Source organism: Ursus americanus, chromosome 2 (genome assembly GCF_024610735.1).
Source record: "Ursus americanus isolate L20-20 chromosome 2, mUrsAme1.1.p, whole genome shotgun sequence".
Lineage (NCBI taxonomy): Eukaryota > Metazoa > Chordata > Mammalia > Carnivora > Ursidae > Ursus > Ursus americanus.
Genome location: NC_142128.1, coordinates 97022020 through 97036019, shown reverse-complemented (window position 1 = coordinate 97036019; position 14000 = coordinate 97022020). Strand labels below are relative to the sequence as shown.

Here is a 14000-nt window from a genome sequence, read left to right as displayed (position 1 = left end):
GTCTAATAGATTGTTGAACCGATCCACACTGAGTTCTTATTTTCAGTTGTATTTTTAGTTCTAGAATTTCCATTTAGTTCTCTTAAGAATAGTTTTCAGTTTCCTGTGGAAAAATCCTTACACTTTCTACCTCCCTGATAATGGTCAGCATGTGTCTGTCAAATCCATTATCTGAAGCCCTTATAGTTCTGTTTCTAGTGTCCTTTGGTTTTTCCAGTGTTCCTTCATATTGTCTTTTTTCCTTGTTTGCCTCTTTTTATGATAGGCATTGGTGTTGCATTTGCAGAATGCTTAGCTGAAATAATTTGAAGCCTGGGATCTTCCAGAGACAATTTGTACTTGATCTGGCAAGTGGCTGATCAGGGTAAATTCAAGGTGACTAGTAGCTAAGTTACTCCTGGTTTATTCACCTGGGGCGCAGCTCTTCAAGGCCAAATCCAAAGATAAGGAGGATGTATCAGTTGCTGGACCTCTTGGCACGCTAGTCTCCCTGCCCCCAGACTCCGGAGGCCTTCAGAGTGCTTGTCAGATTGTTAGCCTCCTCTTTCAAAATCAGCAAAAATCTTCCCGGGAAAAGTACTGCAAACACCTAGATCACTTCCCTAGCCTCTCTCTTCCTCTGTGTCCTGACCTTGTAATTCTTTGCCATCTTGTTGGCTTTCTGATGACTTCAAGGAGAGGATTATATTTTGTTCACATTCCGCATTTGTCCTCAGCATGAGGACTTGTTTCTGACTTATTCAGTTTGCCATTAATGGAAACAAAAATACCCTCCTGTTAACTTTTGAGATTCTATCATAGCCTCAAATGGCCTTTGTATGTCTGTTTTTGTTTTTTAATAATTCTTAAGCTTTTGACTAATTGACTAATACGGGTAATGACCATTTAGTTCCCTTCCTGGCTTTTTGTTGTTTTTTATTTTATTTATTTATTTTTTGCTCCGCTCTCTCATTTTCTTCATTTGCCATCTTCTTTCAAGTTCTATCAAAGCAGATGCAAAACAAAACAAAAATAGTTAAGTATTGTGAATATGTCTGTGTAGGCAGGGTGAAATTGGATTTCATTCTTCCCACTTTCCTCATAACCAGAGTAGTTTGCTGGGCTGCCTTAGAATTTTTGTGCTTCATAATTTAGTTTTCGATGATAACATTACGTTTAGTTTAGGTAAAATGCTTCAGTTGTACATTAAAAGACCTGTTCATTTGGTTCTGTATATATGTGTGTGTGTGTGTGTGTGTGTGTGTGTGTGTGTGTGTGTGTGTGCTATTATAAAAGACATTTCTCATTAGACTTAGATACATATACATGGTGGGTAATTAAAAGTCTCTTTTTTGGGGCATCTGGGTGACACAGTCTGTTAAGCATCAGACTCTTGGTTTGGCTCAGGTCCTGATCTCAGGGTTGTGAGATCAAGCCTGGTGTTGGGCTCCGTACTCAGCTCGAAGTCTGCTTAGAGTTTCTCTCTCCCTCTCCTCCTACCCTTCCTCCCTTTATTTGTTAAATAAAGATTCATTTATTAGCACAAGTAGGGGGGAGGGGTGGAGAGAGAGAGGGAGAGAAGCAGATTCCCTGCTGAACAGAACCCGATGAAGGGGGGCGCCTGGGTGGCTCAGCCGTTAAGCGTCTGCCTTCGGCTCAGGTCCTGATCCCAGGGTCCTGGGATCGAGCCCCGCATCGGGCTCCCTGCTCGGCGGAAAGCCTGCTTCTCCCTCTCACACTCCCCTTGCTTGTGTTCCCTCTCTTGCTGTCTCTCTCTGTCGAATAAATAAATAAAATCTTAAAAAAAAAAAAAAGTTCCTTAAAAAAACAAACAAACCCAAACCCGATGAAGGGCTTGATCTCATGACCCTGAGATCATGACCTGAACCAAGATCAAGAATCAGATCAAGTTTCTTTTTTAAAAAACTATTTATTTAGTCATTCATTCATTCATTCATTTGTTCATTCACTCATTCATTCCAATTGAAGAATAGCTGACACAATATTAGTTCCAGGTGTACAATAGAGTGATTTGACAATTATATACATTAGGAAATGCTTACATGGTTATCCTTTGTCACCATACAAAGTTATTATAATATATTGACTATATTCCCTGTGCTGTACTTTTCATCTATGTGACTTGGTTTATAACTAGAAGTTTTTACCTCTTAATCTCCTTCACCTATTTTGCCCATCCCCCCACTCCCAAAAATCTACTTTCAACGTACTTTCTTCTGAACCGTTGGATGGAACTCATGCTTCTGTTTTCTGGAGTCATGTTTATCCTTAAGCTAACTCATGAAGAAGGAGGAAATGTTAGCTTCTAGTTAGAATGGCAAAGAGCTTGATTTAAGGTAGATAAGACAACCAACCAATGGACATATCTTAAAAAAAAATCACTAACAAGTTTGTAGATAGAAATGTTTTCTAAACAAGTAAGACTCTATTAAATTATCATGGGGTTGAGGGGATTAGAATGGGAAGGTACTGTCAACAGAGCAGAAACTCCTTCCGCGGCATTTTTGAACCAAAACCTTGGGAATAATTACGATGGCCCACCTCCAGAGTCTGCTAGAGCTGGAAATTGTTCACAGATTCCCAGCGTTTGTGACTAGGGTCCGAAGAGAAAGGTTTGCGGCCTTTATGACAGAAAGACGCAGCTTGCTAACAGGCTCTAAGGGGACTCTGGGTGCGGAGAGGATGGGAGTCCTGTAAGAAAGGAAACACAGGCTGGCGCCCCAGATTCTTGATCCGGGAATGGAGCTGTTCCTTGAGAACCAAAGGAGACCATTTTAGATTCAAGTGACCGCTGTACAGCGGAAGTGACGTGACCTTGGGGTTCTGAGAGGTAGTGCAGGGGCTCCAAGTCACCACCGTCGCTTGTTGGAGATAGAGAACGCCCCTAGGTCGTCCGTCCACTCTTCCAGTCCACTCTTCCAGTACATTCCCTTCATTGTAACCAGAGTGGTCTTTTCAAAATGCATTGCTTGTAGGATGAGGCAATGTCTCAGACCCCGACCCACAAGACTGTACGGTCTCGTCTGGTCCGGCGCCTACCTGCCTGCCCACCGTCCTTCGTTGTCTCTTCCCGGTCACGCTCCCTGGCCGTGTGTGCCTTGCATATGCGGTTTCAACTTCCTGTATTTTTCCTTTTTGCCAAGTTCCTTCCAACTTGCCCTTCAGATCTCAAGAGTAAGCCTCGCTTCCTCTGGGAGGCCTTCCCTCACCTCCCTGACCTGTGCCCCTGTCCTTAGCAGACTCTGTTCCATGAGGGCGTTGGCTGTGTCTGTTCTTGCCAACTGCTTTCCCCAGCCCCTCGCATAGCGCCTGAAGGAGAAGAGGCACTTGAGGAATGTTTGCTGCATGGACGAAAGTATAACTAGGTAAGAGAGGTCACAAACGGCCAGGCCGACTGAGTCTGTGGACACATTTTGTTTATCTGCAACCCAATATTTTAAAAATGTCTTTTTGAAGCTTTGGCTAGGCTTGTGTCTTTCCACTTCCCCGTCTCTGACATGCTCAGCCGTCACTGGAGTTGTCCGTGTGTCCACGTCCCACGTTTAGCTGCAGGAGGGTGGTGGGTAAAGGGAAAGCACAGATCTTTCAACATTGTCCACATGGAGGACACTCATTCCTCTCCCTGTGCTCTTCCTTCTTACCATCGTCAGAGACTTAATTGGGGATTAGACTGACATTCTCATAGACTAGAAACTCAGAGCAGAATTCATTTTTGGGTGATCTTTCTGATGAAAAATCACAGCTATTTGGGGGTCTGACAAATAGTTGGTCGCCAGTGGCTTTGTAAAATCTAAACTTTTGGACATGGGAAGGGATGGGCTGTTGGCCTAGGAGGGTCTCTTAAAAGGCTCTGATGACATTGTATTGGAACTGACCCCGGACACTAATGAAAGAGTAATCCTCCCTAAATCACCCCAAAGCTAGTAATCCCCAGGGCTGCAGGTTGGTGATTAAAAAGGAAAGGTAGGAGCAGCTGTCTTTTTGTTCAGTTTAATTATGACCAGTACCGGGGTGAGTGTTAATTTCCCGGTGCCACCGGAGGCGGCTGGACAAAGGTGTTAGGTTTCCGCAGGCTGCAGGGACTGAATGTGCAGACATCGATTCTGCGCTCGGGGATCTGGGCACCGTTCAGGGGAGCTCAAGCCCACGAGCTCAGGTTGCGTGGCTTTCAATTCCTGCCCTTTAAGTCCAAGACAGGGCCGCTGTGTGCCAGAGGACACAGCGGGGCTATCAGGTGTCAGCTAGACGGCACACCTTAATTAATAACCCCCGCCCCCCTTGCTTGGCAGCAGGGCAGCTGCTGGGCCCGTGAGATAGAACTTTATTGAGTCGTCAGGCGGAAGAGGAACATTTTGCCCCCTTCATCCCTTGAGCAGCGTTCAAGGCCAGAGGTCACAGAACCGGGTGTCTACTTTGCTCGGCTTCCAGTTCCAAATATTCAGGTGGTGTCCAAGGGTGTGCTGACTGTGCTTGGAAGTTAATGCCCCTGACCGTGGGGAGCATGGAACCTGTTCCTCCCAGCTCTACTCCGTGTTCTGTCCTGGAGAACGGTCCCGCCACCCACCTGGCCGTCCAGCCAGACCCTCGAGCATGACTGCACGTGCCTTCTCCTTTGCCATACCAGGGGCAGCGGCTTCCATGGACCCTACCTTCCCAGGAGCGCTCACCCCTGCGGAGTCCTCCTTCCCCATTGCCCCTCCTTGCTTTCCCTCACCCCCTCCAGAGCTCCCGTGCCTGCCTGGTTTCCCACCGAGCTCCTACACCGCCTAAAATGCTGTTCTCAGCTTGTCTCCTTGCCTAAACTCCCCCTGCAAGTCCTCATCCTGCATGGCAGCTTTTGCTAAGCGCTGGTCATCTCACCGCCTATGTGAGGTTCGAGTTTTCCCTTCGCTATGGCCTTACTAACGTTTTAATTTAAACGACATCTCTTTTCTAGCTTTACTTCTTACCCGTGCTAAGAAATATTATCCTTAGAGGCATGGGTTTCACATGCTGGTTACATTTCTCTATTATAATTACCAGCGTTAGTCCACGCGCCACCTAAAATCGCTAACTCATGGGAAACACCGAACATCCAAAGCCCACTGTCATTTCCCATGTGGTCGAATGTTCCATGGGCTGAACTCCTTGATGTTATTTAAATGCTCAGTGTTTTTATTCCTCTGATCTATTTGTCAGATAGTCTCTCTTCCTGGAATATAGTTCCTTCTGTGCCCAAGGCAAACCGCTATGCTTTCAGAACGCAGCCTAAGTGTCCCCTGCTCTGTGAAGTAGTCTCTGGCTCTCCCCTTCCCGTTCCTCCTCCTTGGGGGGACTCCCTGCCAAGCTAGCACTGCAGGTAACTGGGCAGTCTCCTCCAACCCTGAGCTCCTTGAGGTCAGACGTGGTGCCCAGAGTAAGCGCCAGGCCCCCTTTGAAGCAGGCCCTTAAATGAAAATCCAGATCCACACGAAATCCTTAGGTGGGTGGGTTGTTACAAAAGGAGGTCTTTGCTTTTTTATAGAATTCACAATAGAATTACTTACACAGCAAGTTTCCTTGTTACACTTCACATGTTCTGTAAAGAGGATTTCGGCACCTGGGTTGTGGAGTTGTGTGTCTGTTTCTTCATGACGATCGTGGGGTCACCACTCGTGCGTGTTGGGAAGCGTTGGTGAGAAGCTGGAGCAGCAATTACACGGGTGGATTGTGGACACGCCACGGTGTGTGGCTGACCACACGGAGTGTTGCATGTCTGCACAGCTCTCCAGGGGCCAGGTTTTTAGGTGCTTAGGGTTTTGTGTGATGTCTCAGTTCCTCATCTCATTTTATTTTATTTTGTTTATTATTTTATTATTTTATTTTATTTTACTTTATTTTATTTTATTTATTTGAGAGAGAGCGAGCATGGGTTGGGGGGGAGGGGTCGTTGTGGGGCTCAATCCCAGGACCCCGGTATCACGACCTGAGCTGAAAGCAGATGCTTAATCGACTGAGCCACCCAGGCGCCCCTTGGTCTCCACTCTGCTATTAAATCCCCAGGGCATGGCTTCTACACAGATTATGAATAGTGTATTTATTTTTAATTGTGTTGAGTTCTTTTGGTTGTGCATGTGTGTGTTTGTTTTGGTTTTTTTTGACACTTTGTTGAAAGTACAACATTCCCCAATCTAGGAAGAACCATGTAATATTTGACTTAAAACATACTAGTTTTATTATTCATTATTTTCCTTTAAAACTGTTTTTAGCGTTCTTAATGGAATATTATCTTTCAATGTTTTTCATCAAAATAGCTTTAGGTTATCTCAAAGATAGCAATGTGTTTTAAAAACAAAAATATTCTTGAAAAAAATTCTTATGAAGTATTAGTTTTCTCTTAAAAATGTCTCAATAAATATTATATTGCCTCTAAAATTATATTGAAATTATAATTAAATTATATTAAAATATAATTAAACGGAAACAATGATTTTTCCTAAATAGCAGTTTCTACCTCATTGCATCTTGATATATTAAACAATAAACAATAATTATAGAGTGCCTTCTATCTAGCTGCTAGGTTTAGGTTAAAAGTAATATGGCATATGAAACTGAAGGCAAAACAGTTTAGTGATTTAGCCCTAAGATGCAGGTATGAAATTCTGTTTTTAAATGATGAAGATATGACATTAAATCACGTATTATCTAAGATTGAACTCTGTATTTTAGGGACATGTTGTACTGCAAAGACACCTGAAGAGAGAACAGATAAGTGACTTTTCTCTTCTTTTTTTTTAAGATTTTGTTTATTTGAGAGAGCGAGAGAGAACACTAATGGGGGAAGAACGCAAGTTGGGGGAAGAGCGCAAGTGGGGGGAGAGCGCAAGTGGGGGGAGAGCGTGAATCTGATGCAGGGCTAGGTCTCAGGACCCTGACATGACCTGAGCCAAAGGCAGACGCTCAACCGTCTGAGCCATCCAGGCACCCCGAGTGACTCGTTTTCTAAGAAGCTTGACCAGAACCCCTACTTATAAAATATGCTGGGGATGCAAAAGAGAGGCTCTTAGAGGATAATTCAGAAAGCAGCAACCTGCTGTAATGGAAAGCCAGAATAGCATATTATCTCTGAGCAAGACAAGCGCTCCATGATGGGTTCTGAGCCTTTTTTTTTTTTTTAAATATATACAATGATTGATCCATTGCTAGTAGATAAAATAACAGTAGTCTTTGGAATAAGAATAATCCAGACTGAAATGGCTTTACCATTTACTTGGTATGTGACATGAGCAGGATATGTAATTCCGCAGAGCCTGAGTGCCCTCCCTGTAGTTAAAAAAAAAGGGTAGTGGTGGTGGCAATGATTCTTTACCAGGTTATGAATATTATATGCGATCATGTATATAAGCATGTAATACTTAGTAAGTACTTGGTAAGCATATACTGCTTAGTACTTAGTAAGTACTTGGTATAACATAATGGTTAAAAGAAGAAACTACTCCTTAGGCTCAAATACTGGCCTTTCTATTCACTGGCTAGATGCCTGTGGGCAAATTACTTAAAACCACTGTAAGCTTAAATTTTCTCACCTAAAAATGAATATCATCATAGCACTGACCTTATAGGATTGTTTTAAGGATTAAATGAAATAATGCATATGAAGTGCTTAGCATATTTTGTTCTCATCAACTAGCCTTATTTCTGAAAATACAGTGTAAGAAACTAATCATAGATGTTCCCAAATATTTATTGTCTAGAATTTTTGTCAAATTGTGTAAAATTATTTAAAAAACCCCAGAGAACCAGTAAGTATTTAAGAATAGAAGATAGGTTAAATAAAACATGCCCCATTTATAAGATGGAATGATTTATAAACATTAAAGTAATAATGTAGGCTATTATTTGAAAACATTGGAAAATATTCTTATAAACTTTAAAAATTAGATTATAAAATAAATTTTATTAGTGTTTTATTTACTCATATGGTTAAAAAATTATTACACACACACACACACACACACACACACACACAAACAGCATTCACCTGTTTCTCTTTCTAGAGGCAATCACTTTCCTCTCTTTTTGCTTTTACTTGTGTCGGTTTTCTCCAGGTTTCTAGACATTATATCTATACTGCTGTCTCTTGCTTTTTGAATTTTAGACATTATTTACTATCTTCCCACTGTAGGAGATGAGAATTTAGCACCCCCTTTTCCTTACAATATAAATTTCTCCTTCTCTCATCATCTTAATATCATGATTTTTGTTTAAATCAATATTTAATATTTACGTTTTGACAATTGTGTTTTCAGTTAGGTCACAGTATACTGTGATTACATTTTCTTTGGACAACTTGTTTTTTCCCTTGTAGTTCATGGTTGCTTCAGGTTTTCCACTTGTTTTCTTGCTTGTTTATTTTTAGTGTACTCTGGTAGGCAGAATTTGAAGATGGCTGCCAAGATTTCTGTCCATGGTGGGCATGCCCCATATAATCCCCTCCCTTTGAGTTTTGGCAGGACCTCTGAAGATGATGAGATATCTTCCCTGTGATTATGTTACCTTATATGGCAAAAAGAACTTTGCAGATGTAATTAAGATTCCTAATTAGTTGACTGTGGCTTAATACGAGGGAGATCATCTTGGGTGGGTCTGGCCTAATCAGCTCTCCAAAGCAAAACGAAGCAGCAGCAGATATTCTCCTGCTGGCCTGGAGGAAAAAAGCAAACAACTACGCTCTGAAATGGTAATGGAGAGAGAGGGGTGACTTCTAGGAGCTGCGGGCCTCAGTCCTTCAACCAGAAGGAACAGAATTCTGCCAACAACCTGAATGAGGTTGGAGAAGGACTCCAAGTCTTGGGTGAGATTACGGAATGGTCTCTGTTTTTTCAGAATTCCTTTTTTAGTTAATTTTTTCCCTTTGGTCTGACTGGCATGTCTGATATGTGGTGAGAGGTGTGGTTTTATTTAAGGGCAAGGTACATAAATGCTGACGGAATAGCTGTGTGCACGGGCAGGGCTTTACAAATGTTGGCCTTCCCCATTTCATTGGCATCAGTGGTAATTGGGGTTGGGTCATTTCACTGAGGAGTCATCAAATCTGTTACTTAAGGAGTGTGTCTTAATCCTCTGTTTTCAGTGTGTTCCTCAGCCCTGCCCCCAACAGTGACTGCTGTCTCTGAGTACAAATCCTCTCAAACCCTCTCTCTTCTGAAAGTCAGTCTCCTGTATTCTGCTGCAATAGGGGGAAGACAATTGCTTGGCTGAGGGGTGGGGATATTAAAAGGTAACTGCTTCTTCTAGAAAATTGCAAGACCGCTTCCTGTTTGGTCCTAGCCAGAAGCACCCACCCCCTCCATTTCAGAGGTACGTGATGGAGCCAATGCCGGAGATATTTCGGAGCTCTGTGGCACACACGGGCTTCTGACAGCAAAGCTTAGATTTCAACTTTCTCACATCTGCTCCATCGGGTGCCACACAGCCATTTATTTTGTCAGTTTCCAGCTTGGTTGACATCTCTTATCTGCCCCCATTTCCTCTTCTGCATGCTTCAGCTTTGGGGGTTCACATTTTATATTTCCTTAGTGCCATTTTAGAGGGGCTTGGTGGGGAGCAGGTATAAAAGCATGTATTCAATCTGCCATGCTGTTTTTAACCCCACTTTTTAAAGGGGAGACTATGTGTATATTTGTAGGTAAAAAATAGCTGTGCCAGACTTGTTAACAGAAGTCATCTCGGGGTGTTGAGATTCCGGGTAGTTTTTACGTTCTTGCTTATGTTTCTCAAAGTCATATATAATAAGATAACTTAGTAGCTAGAAAACAATTATCCAAGTAAAATGATACTATTATCTAGATGTATCAGTCAAGGCATTTTATATTAGTTTCAAATCCAAAAATTAGGTTGAGCCATATGAAATGGTGGTTTTTTCAGGTAAAACAGAGTTTGAGTATCAGCAGTTTCATGTGGTTGCATCTGAAATACCTAACATAACACAGATCTCAGAGGAGACTTAGCCTAGAAAGGGGAGTAGCTGTCTGGAGAGGCCAGATGGCAAGCCAGGAGAGCGTACACCATTCTTATCGCAAGGGGACCCTCTCTTGGGGCTGGCCATTGCGTTGTTCCCTAAGAGCTGTTCCCTCCTGGGCCCCCAGGTTGAGGAGACTCATGAGCTAACCCGCTAACCTAGTTTTCAGGAGCTCACGATTTGGGATGTAACTCACAAGAAAATAACCCAATTATTTCCTCCTTTTCTCCCGTATTGGTACTTCCAGAACACTTTGCACACTCTGTATTGGAGTTCTCTGGGGAGATGCCTTTTCCTCCCTCTTAGGTTGTTAAATTCTTTGAAGGCAGGGATCCTCATCTTAGTGATATTAAGGACTGTTTGGGGAAACATTGTTCACTGTATCACTCAGTGTTTCTTTATAAAGATTCACGGGAAAAATTTCTCCCAGGCAAATGGCTTGTTTTTATTCTAGGAACGCAATGTCATTATGCCCAATTTCCCCCCCTCTTTGGAAGAGGAAGCTCAGAGCCACACTTATGCCACGGTTCTAAGCCGTGCCTTCTTGAAATCTCTCCTTGGATGGATATGTTGTGGTCTTTGTATTGGTTTCTTTTCTTTTCTTTTTTTTGGTGTTAGTTTCTTATTGTTGCTGTAACAAAATACCACAGGCTTAGTGTCTTAATACAACACAAATTTATCTCCTAGTTCTGGAGGTCCCATGTCTTAAGTCAGTTTCATTGGGCTAAAATCCAGATGTTGGCAGATGTTCCTTCCAGAAGCTCTAAGGGAGAATCCATTTCCTTCTCTTTCGATCTTCTTGCATCCCTCAGCTTGTGACTCCTTCCTCCGTTTTCCAAGCCAGCAGCGTAGCATCTTCTCTCTTCTCTGACATCTGCTTTCGGTCCTTACACCTTCTCTGTTCGGCTCTGATCCTTTTGCTCCTTCATATAAGGACCACTGGGATTATATTGGGCTCTCCCTGATAATTCTGGATAATCTCCCCATCTCCAGATCCTTAATTTAGTTACACATGTAGAGTGCCCTCCCACTCCCTGCCCTTAATAGATTTTAGTTTTTAGAGCAGTTTTAATTTTATAGCAATACAGAGCTGAAAGTATACAGATTTCCCATATACCTTCTGCCCCCCCCCCCCCACCATGCACAGCCCTCCCCTGCTATCAACATCGGCTCCAGAATGGTAAATTTGTTACAATCGATGAACTACATTGACACATCATCATTACCCCAAGTCCAGGGTTTCTTTCTTTCTTTCTTTCTTTCTTTCTTTCTTTCTTTCTTTCTTTCTTTCTTTCTTTCTTTCTTTCTCTTCTTTTTCTTTCTTTCCTTTCTTTCAAACAAAGTTTATTTTTATTAATATTTTAAATTAAAAAAAAAAAGATTTTATTTGACAGAGAGCGTGAGCAGGGGGAGCTGCAGAGGGAGAGGGAGAAGCAGATTCCCCTCCTGAGCGGGGATCCCAGGACCCTGAGATCATGACCTGAGCGGAAGGCAGATGCTTGACCGACTGAGCTCCCCAGGCATCCCCCCCAGGGTTTTCCTCAGGTTTCCTTCTTGGCGTTGTAAATTCTGTGGGTTTGGACAAATGTATGATGACATGTATCCATCGTTATGGTATCTCACGGAGTATTTTCTCTACCTTAAAAATCCCCTGTGCTCTACGTCTTCATCCCTCTTTTTCCCCAACCCCTGGCAACACCAGTCTTTTCACCATCTCCATAGTTTTGCCTTTTCTAAAACGTCATAGTTTCCAGTATGTAGCCTTTTCAAACGGACTTCTTTTACTTAGTAGTATGAATGTAAGGGTTTTCCATGTCTTCTCATCTTTGAGAGCTCATTTCTTTTTAGTGTTGAATAGTATTCCATTGTCTGGGTGTGCCACGATTTATTTAACCATTCACCTATTAAAAAACACCTTGGCTGCTTCCAACTTTTGACAATTATGAATAAAGCTGCAGAAAACCTCTGTGTGGGTTTTTGTATGGACATACATTTTTAATAGCTTTGGATAAATGCCAAGGAAAGTGACTGCTGGATCATACAGTAAGAGTATATTTAGTTTTTTTTTTTTTTAAAGATTGATCGATAGATTTATTTATTTATTTAGAGCACAAACACAAGCCACGGGGGGTGGGGGGCAGAGGGAGAGGGAGAATCTTAAGCAGGCTCCCCGCTGAGCACAGAGCCCAGCGTCAACAAGAGGCTGGATCCCACGAAGCTGAGATCATGACCTGAGCCAAAACCAAGAGCCAGATGCTCAACTGACTGAGCCCCCCAACCCCCAGGTGCCCCTGCCCTGAATGCATTTTAAGTACTATCTTTACCCTGATTTTATCTCATCATTTTTGCTTTTATTTTTCCTTTGTTTTGATCCTCTTTGGGTTGTAGTGAGAGAACAACTCACAACCCCCAGGATCTACTCTGGGTCAGGAAGGTAGAGCTACCTACCTTGGTCCTTTCCCTCACCTCCCCAATTTGTACTGTGTGTCACGGGTGAAAGAAGCATTTTCTACTAGTAGTGTATTACCAGGGAATGTGGGAATTCACCCTGGAATGCAGATAGGTCATGGACCAACAGGATAGCCAGAGAGCCCTTCTGGATCCTTCTGGATCCTTCTAGAGCAAAGTAACTCCGCATCGTCATGTCAACAGCTTATTTTCAGTCGCTGAGGGCAGAGTGCCTCCACAGAGAGAGTAATATGATGCTACATGAGTTTTTTTTCTCCCTCTGGCCCGAGGGCTGGACAAAAACAAATTGGGGCTTTGAGTCCTAGGGGGAAGTCCTTCTGTTTGCCAGAGGCGCTGAGGGCCCTTGGGATGAGCAGAGCGTGCGTGTCCATAGGGTCCCTCAGGAGGGAGAGGAGCAGTAGGGGCGCCTGGGGAGAAAGGACACCTTAGCTCTTTCCTTTTCTCTGGATCGTGACCCTTGAGTGGGTGGTGGTGCACAGAGCATCTTGCTTCCCTCTCCGGTGCGGCTGTCACAGGCCTGGCACAGTGCCCTTGGCCTTCCATGCGTGCTCTTCTCTCTGGGGCTAGGAGATAGCTGCGGGATTTGGGTTCTTGACTGTGTCCGGGAAGGCTGCTTTGGCAAGTTTGCCGATCCTCCCCAGGACTTCTTTTCCTATAGGTGCCACATGCCACGATTTATACACAAACATGATTTGCCTGATTGTTGCAGTCTGGGCCTGGAACAATTTTAATTAATGGGAAAATGGTCCTCAAAACAGTGATTAGACCTCTTCAGGTACAACAAGATAAAAGCCTGATAATTTGGATGGAGTACTCTTCTTAAACGTCTATTCTATGCACAGCAGCCAATGGGAAAGCCAGGCTCTCTCCCACCTGATCCAATGAGTAATTAAGAGAGGGCTTTTTCTTCCTACCTCTCCCCTCCCTCCCCCTCCCCACTAAAGCTTAACAGGTTGGTGGTATAATTTGGAGACTTTAAGGGGTGTCATGCTAGGAGCTTAGGCAAGAGCCAGGGCATCTTCTCTCCAGCTCCCCAGGCACTGCCCAGCTGGGTTTGAAACGCAGGCAAGTGAGAGGAGGAAGGAGGTGGTAGCAGGCGAGATAGGTGACGCTTCTCAGCCAAGTTTGAGAGGGGCCTATGGCCATGAGCGAGCTGGGCCCCCAGAACAGCGATGGCACTGTTTCTCGCCTCCTCAACGTGGTAGAAAGTGAGCTGCAGGCAGGGAGGGAAAAAGGCGACCCTACGGAGAAGCAACTTCAGATCATCTTGGAGGATGCCCCTCTCTGGCAGAGATTCAAGGAAGTCACTAACGAAATGATCGTGACCAAGAATGGCAGGTGAGTTTCTCTGCGGCCCTGCTTGGGCTGGGAGGGCTCGGTCGGGGCGGTGAGCCCCCGGAATATCGGAGAGGCTGCCCTTCTTCACTCAGAGGCGGCGGGGGCTGATTAAAATGATCATGAGAAGGACAGTCTCACTCGGCTTTCCCCAGCCAACTTAATTAATTTCCCGAGATCAGCAGAGAAGTAGAGGATGGAGCCACTTGCGTGCATT

General features: G+C 43.8%; 1 protein-coding gene across 1 annotated transcript in view; it reads left to right on the top strand.

Annotated features, from left to right (window-relative positions):
* The first annotated feature begins 7961 nt into the window (after window positions 1–7961).
* TBX19 (T-box transcription factor 19) overlaps window positions 7962–14000 on the top strand; it is a 31016-nt gene continuing 24977 nt past the window's right edge. Inside the window, exon 1 of the mRNA XM_045797481.2 lies at window positions 7962–13786. Coding sequence (XP_045653437.1) covers window positions 13587–13786 — 200 coding nt within the window. The 5' untranslated portion in view covers window positions 7962–13586. The remainder of the gene's footprint in view (window positions 13787–14000) is intronic.